Source organism: Ranitomeya imitator, chromosome 1 (genome assembly GCF_032444005.1).
Source record: "Ranitomeya imitator isolate aRanImi1 chromosome 1, aRanImi1.pri, whole genome shotgun sequence".
NCBI classification, from domain to species: Eukaryota; Metazoa; Chordata; class Amphibia; order Anura; family Dendrobatidae; genus Ranitomeya; species Ranitomeya imitator.
Genome location: NC_091282.1, coordinates 313,737,133 through 313,752,658, shown reverse-complemented (window position 1 = coordinate 313,752,658; position 15,526 = coordinate 313,737,133). Strand labels below are relative to the sequence as shown.

Sequence of the window (15,526 nt, the reverse complement as noted above, 5' to 3'; positions counted from 1 at the left end):
TCAAGTAACCTAAAATCTGCAACATCAGAAACTCACTAAAGACTCATTGAGGGAACTTAATGCTGCTTAAAAGGTTTTCTTGAGAGGATCCTCACCAAAGTCCTCCCCAAAAACTGCTTCATAAACAACTGGAAAACTTTTCCAATTTCTATTTTTAAATTTTTTTTCATGCAGAACTTTTGAAAACCATCTGGTGGGAAAAATATGGTGCCTTTCCCTTTTTTGAACTGGTTCCTGAAAGAAACTGCTCCAAACTAGAAAGCTTCAGGAAAATACTCTTCCGACACTCATCTGAACTGCTTCAGGAAATGTTTCACGAAAATAAAAACTCTGCCAAAAATCTGCTTGCACATACCCTAGGGGTAACCGTCTAATCGGGCAGATTCTGACTCGAAGCTGCCTGAAAAAGTGATGGGAAAGTACCAAAAATAATGAACATATGCACAGCAATATCAAAACAACTTGCTGTTCATATATTTAGTCTTTTTGAGCTTCTTTCATCCGTTTCAGGCTTCAAAAGCCAGAAAGCTTTGGGCAGCTTCCATCACTGTTTTAGGGCATTCTCACACGTCCAGATAATTCTGGTACCGGAAAAATCGGTACCGGAATTATCTGTGTCCGTGTGCCGGTGCGTTTCTGTGGCACATCAGTGTGGCACATGTGCGGCACACGTGTGCCGCCCGTGTGCCCACTGGGTACCACACGCACCGTGCCGGAGACAGCGCTAAAGTTTAGCGCTATCCCCTGCATCGTGCTGAAGCCCCATTCATATCTTCCCTGCGGCAGCGTTTGCTGTAGAGAAGATATGAATAATAGTGTGTAAAATCCAAATCCAGGTCCCCAACCCCCTCCCACCCCCTGTGCGCCCCCACCCACCCCCCACCCCCCGCTGTGATTAAAATACTCACCCAGCTTCCAGCTCCCTCGCAGCGTCCTGTCCTGGCCGCACCTTGTACTGTATGAGCGGTCACGTGGGGCCGCTCATTTACAGTAATAAATATGCGGCTCCACCCCTATGGGAGATAGGGAAAGACAGGAAGCAGTGAGGGAGCTGGGAGCTGGGTGAGTATTTTAATCACAGCGGGGGGGGGGGGGGCGCACAGGGTGTGAGAGGGGGGTGGGGACCTGGATCTGGATTTTACACACTATTATTCATATCTTCTCTACAGCAAACGCTGCTGCAGGGAAGATATGAATGGCGGCTTCAGCACCAGTGGGGGGGACAGCGCTTAATGTAGCGCTGTCTCCTGCACGGCACACGGACTGCACACGGACAACGTCCATGTGCGGTACGTGTTTTACACGGACCCATTGACCTTAATGGGTCCGTGTAATCCGTGCGCTCCCACGAACACTGACATGTCTCCGTGTTTGGCACACGGAGACACGGTCCGCAAAAAATCAATGACATCTGCACAGATGCATTGATTTTAATGTGTGTACCTGTGTCAGTGGCTCCGGTACGTGAGGAAACTGTCACCTCACGTACCTGAGCCACTGACGTGTGAAACCGGCCTTACATATGAGATAATAAAAAAAAAAATCTCAATAGAAAAATACGACAAGCAAAGCTCCTGCAAAGATGCCCACAGGGCAGAGTTTTCCTGAAGTACTGTATCTTCTGCTTTAAAAACTATGTGGGTACGTAGGTGTCTAAAAGACGAAGTCTGAACATGCCCTTATAGTATCTTGCCATCTTTTTTCTTATTACATAATTTCTGATTTTTACACCAAATATTTTTTCTTGATGTAGCAAAACTGCAGAAGTCATTTGAACTCTTTTTTGCTCACTAGGTTTTATTTGTAGGAAATGACAGATTACAAAGTGGAAATCATGATCACAGCTCCACTGCAGAGACAGATCCTTCTCTTTTGCTTGTTCTGCTGAGCTAACCGTCCGTGTCCTAATAATTCCACTATATCCTGCTATTTTCTACCACCATCTCAATAAAATATTATCCATGTCATTAGAAAATTGATAAATCCCACAGATCCACTGGAGTAACACCTTGACAAATCATTATAAATAATCTTACCCACAACTTTTGGAAGTTTCTGTCTGCGCAAGGGAATTCGGGGGAGCTTCATGCTGATTCGACTAAAACGCCCACAAAAACGTCGAGGAGTTTTCTTGTTTGTTAACTGCTCCTGAGTTGCACTGTAAAGCAGAGAAAAGTGGTCATGTTATTATTACAATCTGCAGTAACTAATCACCAAGAATATATTGGGTTTTTCATTTTTACTGAAACATTCTTTTCTGCACAGAATTATTTCTAGGACATGTTAGTAAATGTGCTCTTCATTACCAATGAGGTAGAAAGAAAGGGGTATCCCTGTGTTCAAGACCCTATCCCAATATGGAGTAGGTGTAATAATAATATTAGCAAATACTTCCAATTAGAAATGGAGTAAAATTCTTCTGATTAGCTATGTCGCTTACCCCATGTGCAGGGCATTGCAGTAGATAAGGTATCCATGGTTACGACCACCCATATAGTGACAGTTAGTTAGCTGCAGAGTTCTTAAACATGGACAACTGATATTGCAATGCACTGCACATGGGGTAAGCAACATAGCGAATCAGAAGAACTATACTACTAACTACTACTAACCCAAGAAGAGGTGTGAAACCGGCTAAATAAGATTAAAATAGATAAATCTCCGGGTCCGGATGGCATACACCCACGAGTACTAAGAGAACTAAGTAATGTAATAAATAAACCATTATTTCTTATTTATAGGGACTCTATAGCGACAGGGTCTGTTCCGCAGGACTGGCGCATAGCAAATGTGGTGCCAATATTCAAAAAGGGCTCTAAAAGTGAACCTGGAAATTATAGGCCAGTAAGTCTAACCTCTATTGTTGGTAAAATATTTGAAGGGTTTCTGAGGGATGTTATTCTGGATTATCTCAATGAGAATAACTGTTTAACTCCATATCAGCATGGGTTTATGAGAAATCGCTCCTGTCAAACGAATCTAATCAGTTTTTATGAAGAGGTAAGCTATAGGCTGGACCACGGTGAGTCATTGGACGTGGTATATCTCGATTTTTCCAAAGCGTTTGATACCGTGCCGCACAAGAGGTTGCTACACAAAATGAGAATGCTTGGTCTGGGGGAAAATGTGTGTAAATGGGTTAGTAACTGGCTTAGTGATAGAAAGCAGAGGGTGGTTATAAATGGTATAGTCTCTAACTGGGTCGCTGTGACCAGTGGGGTACCGCAGGGGTCAGTATTGGGACCTGTTCTCTTCAACATATTCATTAATGATCTGGTAGAAGGTTTACACAGTAAAATATCGATATTTGCAGATGATACAAAACTATGTAAAGCAGTTAATACAAGAGAAGATAGTATTCTGCTACAGATGGATCTGGATAAGTTGGAAACTTGGGCTGAAAGGTGGCAGATGAGGTTTAACAATGATAAATGTAAGGTTATACACATGGGAAGAAGGAATCAATGTCACCATTACACACTGAATGGGAAACCACTGGGTAAATCTGACAGGGAGAAGGACTTGGGGATCCTAGTTAATGATAAACTTACCTGGAGCAGCCAGTGCCAGGCAGCAGCTGCCAAGGCAAACAGGATCATGGGGTGCATTAAAAGAGGTCTGGATACACATGATGAGAGCATTATACTGCCTCTGTACAAATCCCTAGTTAGACCGCACATGGAGTACTGTGTCCAGTTTTGGGCACCGGTGCTCAGGAAGGATATAATGGAACTAGAGAGAGTACAAAGGAGGGCAACAAAATTAATAAAGGGGATGGGAGAACTACAATACCCAGATAGATTAGCGAAATTAGGATTATTTAGTCTAGAAAAAAGACGACTGAGGGGCGATCTAATAACCATGTATAAGTATATAAGGGGACAATACAAATATCTCGCTGAGGATCTGTTTATACCAAGGAAGGTGACGGGCACAAGGGGGCATTCTTTGCGTCTGGAGGAGAGAAGGTTTTTCCACCAACATAGAAGAGGATTCTTTACTGTTAGGGCAGTGAGAATCTGGAATTGCTTGCCTGAGGAGGTGGTGATGGCGAACTCAGTCGAGGGGTTCAAGAGAGGCCTGGATGTCTTCCTGGAGCAGAACAATATTGTATCATACAATTATTAGGTTCTGTAGAAGGACGTAGATCTGGGGATTTATTATGATGGAATATAGGCTGAACTGGATGGACAAATGTCTTTTTTCGGCCTTACTAACTATGTTACTATGTTACTATGTTACTTTTTTAATTGGAGATATTAGCTAATACTGTTATTATGCCTACTTATAGACATGATGTTCCAAATTATTATGCAAATTATATTTTTGTCGGATTTTCCTAAATGGTCAGTGCAAATGACAGTCAGTCTAATAAAAGTCATCACCTCCCAATGATAACAGTATAATCTCTAAAATGAATAAAATCTCAAAAGGCACTGTTCCAAATTATTAGGCACAGTAGAATTTCTAAACATTTGATATGTTTTAAAGAGCTGAAAATGCTCATTTGTGGAATTTGCAGCATTAGGAGGTCACATTCACTGAACAAAAAAGCTATTTAAGAGTATGTGCACACGTAGATGGAACCTCTGACGATTTTTCCGCACCTGTTTTGAGAAATCCGCAGGTAAAAAGCACTGCGTTTTACCTGCGTTTTACCTGCGGATTTACTGCGGATTTTATGCGTTTTTTGTGCGGATTCCACCTGTGGTTTTCCACTTGCAGATTCCTATTATGGAGCAGGTGTAAACCGCTGCGGAATCCGCACAAAGAATTGACCTGCTGTGGAATAAACAACGCTACGTTTCCGCGTGTTTTTTTCCGCAGCATGTGCACTGCGGATTTTGTTTTCCATAGGTTTACATGGTACTGTAAACTCAGGGAAAACAGCTGCGAATCCACATCGTCAAAACCGCTGCGGATCCGTAGCAAAATCTGCAACGTGTGAACATTGCCTTACTCCAAAACACCCGAACAGGCCAAGTTACACGTTAACATAAGAACCCTTCTTTGATTTCACCTTCACAATTCTTGCATCCATTGAACTTGTGAGTTTTTGGAGAGTTTCTGCTTGTACGTCTTTGCATGAAGTCAGAATAGCCTCCCAGAGCTGCTGTTTTGATGTGAACTGCCTCCCACCCTCATAGATCTTGTGCTGGATGATACTCCAAAGGTTTTCTATAGGGTTGAGGTCAGGGGAAGATGGTGGCCACACCATGAGTTTATCTCCTTTTATGCCCATAGCAGCCAATGACTCAGAGGTATTCTTTGCAGCATGAGATGGTGCATTGTCATGCATGAAGATGATTTTGCTCCTGAAGGCACGTTTCTGCTTTTTAGACCATGGAAGAAAGTTGTCAGTCAAACTCTAAACTTTGCAGAGGTAATTTTCACACCTTCAGGAACCTTAAAGGGCCCCACCAGCTGTTTCCCCATGATTCCGGCCCAAAACATGACTCCTCCACCTCCTGCTGACGTCGCAGCCTTGTTGGGACATGGTGGCCATCCACCAACCATCCACTACTCCATCCATCTGGACCATCCAGGGTTGCTCGAGACTCATCAGTAAACAAGACTGTTTGAAAATTAGTCTTCATGTATGTCTGGGCCCACTGCAACCGTTTCTGCTTGTGAACACTGTTTAGGGGTGGCCGAATAGTAGGTTTATGCACGACAGCAAGCCTTTGAAGGATCATACACCTTGAGGTTCGAGGGACTCCAGAGGCACCAGCAGCTTCAAATATCTGTTTGCGGTTTTGTAATGGCTTTTTAGCGGCTGTTCTCTTAATCCGATGAACTTGCCTGGCAGAAAACTTCCTCATTATGCCTTTATCTGCATGAACTCGTCTGTGCTCAGATTCAGCCACAAATCTCCTAACAGTACGATGATCACGCTTAAGTTTTCTGGAAATATCTAATGTTTTCATACCTTGTCCAAGGCATTGCACTATGTGATGCTTTTCGGCAGCAGAGAGATCCTTTTTCTTTCCCATGTTACTTGAAAACTGTGGCCTGCTTAATAATGTGGAACATCATTTTTAAAAAGTTTTCCTTTAATTAGAATCACTTGGAAAACTAATTATCACGTGTATCAGATTGATTTCAGTGATCCATTGAGCCCTGAGACACAATACCATCCACGAGTATATTTGAAAAACAAAATCTTTGACACTTAAATCCAATTTGCATAATAATTTGGAACACGGTGTATTGGGATGGGATCTTGAAGATGGGATTACCTCTTTAAGTTTATACTGTAGTAACTTAAAATCCTGAGCCCCATGTTTGCAGGAGGGCTCATCGGAAATTATACCAGTATTTTGTTATGTAGTAGGGAAGGATTTAGGACCCCGGTCCTCTTCATCCACTATCAATGCACCCCTAATTTCATATGAATGTACTATGCATGCTACAACTAATACCTTCTGTTCTATACCTTAGTATCAAAAACAATGTATACTATACATTTATGTGCTTTTTGAGCATCTCATTCCAAAATCATGAACATATTTATGGAGTTGGTCCCCTCTTGCTGATATAATGTCATTCCACTACTATTTAGAATATGGCTGGATAATTGTGTGACACTACCACGCTTGCACATACCACTGTAATGAAGGACAATATTTGTCAGACCAAATATACAAATAAAAACAATTGTGTACTCTAATAAAAAAATCCTTAGAAAGGAGCCTAGCAATTGCTTGTTGCCCAAAATAAAGTAAGGTGCAACTTATTTAATAGTAAATGGGTTGTATCCACAAAACAGTGGTTTCAAAGCGATTCACACGTGAAACAATAAATGCTAAATAAGGTATACTGGTAAAATGATCAAGTCTGTATAGATGGTTAAAGTGGCTGTTGGGTAAAACAAAAAATGTCTAGCCGTAGGTCTTGATAGAGGGGGGGCAATGGAAGTCAGATGTAAATAGTCACTGGAGGTACCTTGCTGCCTGTAGAGTGTTCTTCAGTCCACGGGTCTGAGGAGGGAATGTTGTGTTGGGGTAGTGTCCTCCCTTTTAGCCTGACAAGCTCCTTGCCTGCATTGAAGTGGTCTTCGACCGGCAGCACTAGCAGGACACACGATCGCGTGTGACATAATAAAAAACTGTGGTGTACCAAATGAGCCAAAATTACTGATGCGTTTTCGAAGGGTCCCAACTAGTGATGAGCGAGTATACTCGTTGCTCGGGTTTTCCCAAGTATGCTCAGGTGGTCTCCGAGTATTTGTTAGTGCTCAGAGATTTAGTTTTCGTCGCCTCAGTTGCATGATTTACGGCTGCTGGACAGCCTGAATACATCTGAGAATTCTCTAACAAACAGGCAATCCTCACATGTATTCAGCCTGTCTAGCAGCTGTAAATCATGCACCTGCGGCAACGAAAACTAAATCTCCGAGCACTAACAAATACTCGGAGACCACCCGAGCAACGAGTATACTCGCTCATCACTAGTCCCAACCCTTCTTTCTCAAGGTATGGCTGTGGTACAAGAGAGTCTCCTTAAATGCTGCAGCAAGAAATCCTTAAGTTAATGACACTTGGTTCACCTGGGAAATTAAAGTGCACAGGATGCTGATGTTGATCTTTTTCATCAGGATAGCAGGGAAAATAATGATAGTGCATGTTAGCAGTTCAAACCAAATTCAATATAAAAGACTATGAATCGTCACAAATAATACATAAAAAATTACTTCATAAATAAGAATAATATAAATAAATATACCTGGAAAATACATGTAAAAATATTTTAAAACATGGATACATATATTTATGTAATATAAATAAATACATATAAAATATGTATGTATATATACACATAGCAAATATAAATATACATAAGAAAAAATATACATCTTTACATCTCTTTGCAAATATGGTGATATGACTGTGTATTTATGAGGAACAAATTGTGTTATAAAAAGATGCTCCATATACAGGTGCTTCTCACTAAATTAGAATATCATCAAAAAGTTAATCTACCGTATATACTCGTGTATAAGCCAAGTTTTTCAGCACATATTTTTGTGCTGAAAACGCCCCCTCGGCTTACACACGAGTCAATTGTTCCAGAAGCCAGCAGGGGAAGGGGGAGCGGGTCACAGAGGCAGGAGCCGGCGACTGTGGCTAAAGCCTGTGCTGCTGCTGTAATAGTGCACAGTGCCAACCACAGCCGCCGTCTTCCAGCACATATCCTACTCGCCTACCGGCGCGCCCTCGCTGGCACTGCATCTCCTGTGTTCCGGCGCCAGCAGCTCTTCCTGTACCGAGCGATTACTTGGCCCAGCTCATTAAGATAATGCATATTTTGTGGAATAACCATGATTTTTAATCACAGCTTTCATGCGGCTTGGCATGCTTTCCACCAGTCTTTCACACTGCTTCTGGCGCAAAAAATGTAAGCAGTTCTTCTTTGTTTGATGGCTTGTGACCATCCATCATCCTCTTGATTACATTCCAGAGGTTTTCAATGGGGTTCAGATCTGGAGATTGGGCTGCCCATGACAGGGTTTTGATGTTGTGGTCTCTTAACTTTTGCCAGAGCTATATACAGTGTATATATATATATATATATATATATATATATATATATATATATATATATATATATATATATATATATATATATATATACAGTATTTATTTTTATTGAATAAAGATATGTATTTGTTGTTTACCAATTTTACGTGCATTTTCAGATATAATTATTTACATTATTCTTACTTATGAAATAATGTTATATGTATCATTTGTGAAGATCTGCAGTCTTTAATACTGATTTTGGTTTGAACTTCTAACATGCACTATCATTATTTTCCCTGCTATCCTGAAGAAACAGATCCACATCAGCATGCTGTGCAATCAGGACAATCATCCACTTTAATTTCCCAGGTGAACCAAGTATCATTAACTTAATGACTTCTTGCTGCGGCATTTAAGGAGACTCCCTTGTACTACAGCCATACATTGAGAAAGAAGAGCTGGGACAAGTGATGAATGAACGTGCGTGCTCGGATGTTACACAGACTGAACACATGTGGGGATTGCCTGTTAGTTAGGGAATCCCTGCATGTGTTGAGAGCTTCAGAATGTTTAACAGCTGCAAATCATGCAGCCACGGGGACTCATACTTAATATCCGAGCATGCCCAAGGTACTCAGATAACACTTGAGCATGCTCAAATAACACGTTATCCGATCACGTTCGCTCACCACTAGCTGAGACCCTTTAAAACGTGTCAGTAATTTTGCCTCTTTTGGTACTTTGTAGTGTTCTGTGACGTCACACTTGATCCGATCACCTGTCCTGCTAGCGCTGCCGGTCAGAGTGTCCTTTACCGCCCTTCACTTGTCAGGCTACATGGGAAGATACTCTCGCAGCACAACATTCCCTCCTCAGACCCATGGACTTAAGATCACCCTACGGGCAGCAGGGATTCAGGTACCTCAGGTGACTATTTACAGTGCCGGCAAAAAAAATCTTTAGACTTGCGCAGCAAAAAAAAACTTTACATGTAAAATCCACATCATAATTTCACTTTTTAAAAGTGTACACAATGGGGGAGATGATAAAAAACTGTCTAATATTAAAGCTGGCTTTGTTGCAAATATCAACCAATCAACGCTCAGTTTTCACTTCTCTGGTTAAGCGAAAGCTGCACTCTGATTGGTTGTTATGTGCAGCTCAGCCAGTTTTGCTATTAGGCAGTCTTTTATTATCTCCCTCAGTTTTTTATTATCTCCCACAATGGGTCAAAAGAAGCTTAAAATGGAAGAGAAATCCCGTGCCTTGACTCTGCTCGAGAAGGGGGATTCAGTGATTGCTGTAGCTAGAGATCTGGGAGTGTCAAGAGAAGCAATTTATCAACTGAAACGGTCAGCGGCATCATTGCCTCCTGGGATGGTACCGCAGAGGAAGTCAGGCTCTGGCGCACCTAAGAAGACTTCACCAAGGACTGATAAGCTTCTGAAGCGTGAAGTGATGTCACATCTATAACTGCTGTTGAACTAAAAAACAAGTACCCTATGCTCCTCCAGAACATCGCAACTAGGACAATTCGTCACCGCCTGCAGAAGGACCTGGGTCTACCAAGTTGCCGTGCCGCAAAGAAGCCCCTGCTCACAGCAGCAATGAAGAAGAAAAGGCTTGCCTTTTGTAAGAAATATCAAGATTGGACATCTGAAGAGTGGAAGAAAGTGATGTTTAGTGATGAGAGCACTTTCAGGCTGGTCAGGGGAGGCTCAAAGGTTGTGCATCGTCCGAGTACCGTGTCACGGTATGACCCAAAATATACAGTACTAAAGGAGGTGCTCAAGACACTGTGGGTAAACATGGACTCCACATACTTAGCCAGCCTTGCTGAATCCATGACTAAACGACTGCAGATGGTGATAAAATGTAAGGGTGACATGACAAAATACTAATTATAATAAAATATCCACAATAAAACACTTGAATCCACTTGAATATTAAGATTTTGTGGTTTCATTGAACTTGTAAAGATTTTTTTTGCCGGCACTGTACATCTGACTTCTATTGCCCCCGTTCTATCAGGACTAGTGTTGAGCATTCCGATACCGCCAAGTATCGGGTATCGGCCGATATTTGCGGTATCGGAATTCCGATACCGAATTCCGATACTTCCCGCGTATCGGATACCGGAATCGGAAGTTCCCAGAATTCAAACTGAACGCAGCAGCCAATGAGGAATGATTGGAAGTGTGGGCACATCCTGTTTAGCATGGTGGGCATGTAAGTACTGGCAAGGCTGTGATTGGCTGCTTAAATGATGTCACTCTGCACTATAAAAAACGCTGCCGCCATTTTGCGCTCACTCTGCTGTGATTTCAGTTAGGGACAGGACGCTGTGTTCTAACTGAGGGCCAGTTGAGCTAGCTAATTGCTTTATTTTCCTTTCCAAAGGCTAATTTAGCAAAACGCTGTGTGTTCTTCACTGTTCACCTTGCTCTTGCCTTGCAGCGCTGTTTTAACAGCGTTCTGCAAGGTCTCTCTGTGTGTGTGTGTGTGCAGCTCACTCTGTAGTCTGTGTGCAGCCATATACCCGGTTGTATTCAGCTCAGGGGGGGTTCACACTGCCTCACACAGTTGTCCTTTTTTGCTCATAGTGCAGCCTGCTGCACATTTTTTCTCAAATTTCCTATTAGTGTTTTTCCACCCGTCTCCAGCTAAATTGTGGAAAAACACTACATAGGATAACCTAGAGGGGGGTTTTTGGGCCTTGCAGCGCCGTTTACGGCTGTCTGCACGGTCTCCGTGTGAGCTCAGCTGTCATGATTCCAATGGCAGGGAATCACAAAAGGACAAGCACCAACGAGCTCTAGGGTGATGGAACCTGAGCTGACCGCGACCCTAAACCTGAACACACAAATAACAATAGCCGGGGAACGTGCCTACGTTGATCCTAGACGTCTCGCACCAGCCGAAGATCTAACTTCCCCTATTAGAAGAAACACAGACCTCTCTTGCCTCCAGAGAAATACCCCACAGAAATAGCAGCCCCCCACATATAATGACGGTGAAATGAGAGGAAGGCACATACACAGTATGAAAACAGATTCAGCAAAATGAGGCCCGCTAAAACTAGATAGCAGAGGATACAAAAGTAAACTGCGCGGTCAGCAAAAAACCCTTCAAAAAAACCATCCTGCAATTACTTGAACTCATGTTCCAACTCATGGAACATGAGGAGCAATTACAGCCCACCAGAGCAACCAGCAGCAAAGAAACAATTATATGCAAGCTGGACAAGACAAAAATAAAGCAAAACGTGGAACAAGAAAATCAAAAACTTAGCTTGTCCTGAAGATTACTGAAGCCAGAAGCTGAGGTAACAAAGCACTCTGATAACCTTGATAGCCGGCGGGGAAATGACAAGAAAACCCGGCCAAATAGGAAACTCCCAAATCCCAATAAAACAGGTGGACACCAGAGACAGCAGAACACAAATCACCCAGTACCACCAGTAACCACCAGAGGGAGCCCAAAAACAGAACTCACAACACCCAGCTCGCCCTGTAGTCTGTGTGCAGCCATAGCCGGTTGGATTCAGCTCAGGGTTCGTTACTGGCTCATACCTTGAGAAAAATTTTCCTTTTTGTTCAAATAGTGCAGCCTGTTTAAAAATTTTAAAAAAATTCCCTATTAGTGTTTTTCCACCCGTCTCCAGCTAAATTGTGGAAAAACACTACATAGGATAACCTAGAGAGGGTTTTTTGGGCCTTGCAGCGCCGTTTACGGCTGTCTGCACGGTCTCTGTGTGAGCCCAGCTCACCCTGTAGTCTGTGTGCAGCCATAGCCGGTTGGATTCAGCTCAGGGTTCGTTACTGGCTCATACCTTGAGAAAAATTTTCCTTTTTTTCAAATAGTGCAGCCTCTTTAAAAATTTTTAAAAAAATTCCCTATTAGTGTTTTTCCACCCGTCTCCAGCTAAATTGTGGAAAAACACTACATAGGATAACCTAGAGGGGGTTTATTGGGCCTTGCAGCGCCGTTTACGGCTGTCTGCACGGTCTCTGTGTGAGCGCAGCTCGCCCTGTAGTCTGTGTGCAGCTATAGCCGGTTGGATTCAGCTCAGGGTGCGTTACTGCCTCATACCTTGAAAAACAATTTCCTTTTTTTCAAATAGTGCAGCCTGTTTTAAATTTAAAAAACAAAATTCCTATTAGTGTCTTTCCACCCGTCTCCAGCTAAATAGTGGAAAAACACTACATAGGATAACCTAGAGGAGGGTTGTTTGGCCTTGCAGCGCCGTTTACGGCTGTCTGCACGGTCTCCGTGTGAGCCCAGCTCACCCTGTAGTCTGTGTGCAGCCATAGCCGGTTGGATTCAGCTCAGGGTTCGTTACTGGCTCATACCTTGAGAAAAATTTTCCTTTTTTTCAAATAGTGCAGCCTCTTTAAAAATTTAAAAAAAAATTCCCTATTAGTGTTTTTCCACCCGTCTCCAGCTAAATTGTGGAAAAACACTACATAGGATAACCTAGAGGGGGTTTATTGGGCCTTGCAGTGCCGTTTACGGCTGTCTGCACGGTCTCTGTGTGAGCGCAGCTCGCCCTGTGGTCTGTGTGCAGCTATAGCCGGTTGGATTCAGCTCAGGGTGCGTTACTGCCTCATACCTTGAAAAACAATTTCCTTTTTTTCAAATAGTGCAGCCTGTTTTAAATTTAAAAAACAAAATTCCTATTAGTGTCTTTCCACCCGTCTCCAGCTAAATAGTGGAAAAACACTACATAGGATAACCTAGAGGAGGGTTTTTTGGCCTTGCAGCGCCGTTTACGGCTGTCTGCACGGTCTCCGTGTGATTTAAACTAGCTCTGTAGCCCGATCTGCACAAAAAAAAAAGTAAAGTTCACCAAACACAACTTAACACTTGTGTAGGCCACATTTGAAAAATAATAAAGTTTAGTCCACACTTTACAACATTAGTGTTTCTTACACCTGTTAGGAGGAGCATTTCAGGAATAAGCACACTAAGGCCTTAGTACTTTTCTGCTTATCTTTATCTGTCAACCAAGATGAAGAGGGCAGGGAGTAAGGCACGTGGGCGTGGGCGCGGAGCAGGGAGAGGAGCAGGGAGAGGACGTGGTGATTCTGTGCCTGCTGCGGGCGCCGGTGACTCGTCGTCACTCAGTTTCAGCAGGGAACAGTCCTTCATGTGCAGCTTTGTCGGAGAGCGCCGTGCACCGCTGCTGCGTGAAGACCAAATTGAAGCCGTTGTCGGGTGGATGGCAGCTAACGCCTCGGCATCGACTTCAGTTAGTGCCACATCCTCTCAGGCACAGAGCACTGGAGAGCAGCCATCTGTCTCTTCACCACCTGCCAAATTGGCCAGGCAGTCAGAGAGCCCAGGACAGGAGCCGTCTCTACTTCTGTTCTCTGAATCTCTTGGCTTGGAAACAGGGGGCCAGCCAAGCAGCATTGGAGAAATGGAAGAAGAGGCAGTGTGCAGTGATGCCCAACAGCTTTTTCTCTCTGACTCTGAAGAGGCAGGTGGGCCAGTGCCTCCGGTGACCACAGCGCAGTACGCATCTGATGATGAAACTCAGGTGCCGCTTTCTGGTGTGTACTGTGCTGCCGAGACTACCCAGGAGGAGCAGTTGGTGGCAGAGGGTAGTGGAGATGATGAGGTCCTTGACCCATCGTGGCGTGAGGAACAGGAAGGTGGTGGGAGCAGCTCTGAGGAAGAGCTTCCCCTTACGGGCCAAAGAGGGAGAGGGAGGGGGAAGACTGCGGAGCCTGTAGCCTCCACTTTGGCACCCGTTAGGAGCCTGTCTCTTTCCAAAGCCAAAAAGGGCGCTCCCAAGACTTGCAGTGCCTGGTCCTTTTTTGACACAGTTGCAGATGACATTTGTTTTGTCAAATGCAAGCTGTGTCATCAGAAAGTAAAAAGAGGGAAAAATGTCAGCAACCTCAATACCACAAATATGTGGAAACATGTGCGGACCAGGCACGCGGTGGAGTTACAGAAACAGACTGAAGATGTAGGCCAACCAACAGCGGCAGCTACCACCTCTTCAGCTCGTGTTGCCTCTTCCTCCAGCTCACGCACAGCTGGTTTGGCTTCCTCCCAGGATCGCCATGGAAGAACCTCTGGCACTGTTGTCCAGAGACCTTGTGTAATTCCACCCACAGCACCACCTTCCCAGTCATCCTCACACTCCCAGTCTACTCTACAGCCATCGGTAGTCCAGGCATGGGAGAAAAGGCGGGCATTCTCGGCCAACCACCCCCGAGCACAGGCTCTGAATGCAGGCATTGCCAAACTGTTGTCCCTGGAACTGCTCTCATTCAGGCTGGTGGAGACTGACAGCTTCCGTGACTTGATGGCATTGGCAGTCCCACAGTACAAGGTGCCCAGCCGCTTTTACTTCAGCAGGCAGGCTGTCCCTGCCCTGCACAGGCATGTTGAGGCAAACATAAAACATGCGCTACTGAACGCCGTCAGTAGCAAGGTCCACCTCACCACTGATGCGTGGACCAGTCAGCATGGACAAGGGCGATACGTTTCCCTCACTGCCCATTGGGTTAATGTTGTTGAGCCAGGTACAGATCGTGCGAGTGGCGCAGGACGTGTCCTGCCCACTCCAAGGATTGCAGGAATCCAGTCTGTACGCATCGACTCCTCCTCTTACACCAGTTCCTCTGATTCCTCTCTGCAGGATCCGTCACAGTCCACCTCCACATGGACCCGTGAACGTTTACCTATGACCGACATGAGCACAGCCGTGGCCAAACGTCAGCAGGCCGTCTTGAAACTAGTTTCATTGGGGCATCGAAGCCACACAGCGCAGGAGCTCTGGAATGCCATCAAGCAGGAGAGCGATGTGTGGTTACTGCCAGCGAATCTCCAGCCAGGCATGGTAGTGTGTGACAATGGCCGAAATCTGGTGGCAGCTTTGGCCCTTGGCAACCTCACTCACATCCCATGTCTGGCACATGTGCTCAATTTGGTTGTGCAGAGTTTTCTGAGGGACTATCCGGATCTTGATGCCCTGCTGCACAAGGTCC

The 15,526-nt window shown here is 44.2% G+C and overlaps 1 protein-coding gene across 1 annotated transcript in view; it reads right to left on the bottom strand.

Moving 5' to 3' along the window:
* Positions 1-15,526, bottom strand: part of SCARF2 (scavenger receptor class F member 2) — a 364,459-nt gene that overhangs the window by 85,198 nt on the left and 263,735 nt on the right. Inside the window, exon 9 of the mRNA XM_069758527.1 lies at positions 2,037-2,158. Coding sequence (XP_069614628.1) covers positions 2,037-2,158 — 122 coding nt within the window. The remainder of the gene's footprint in view (positions 1-2,036; positions 2,159-15,526) is intronic.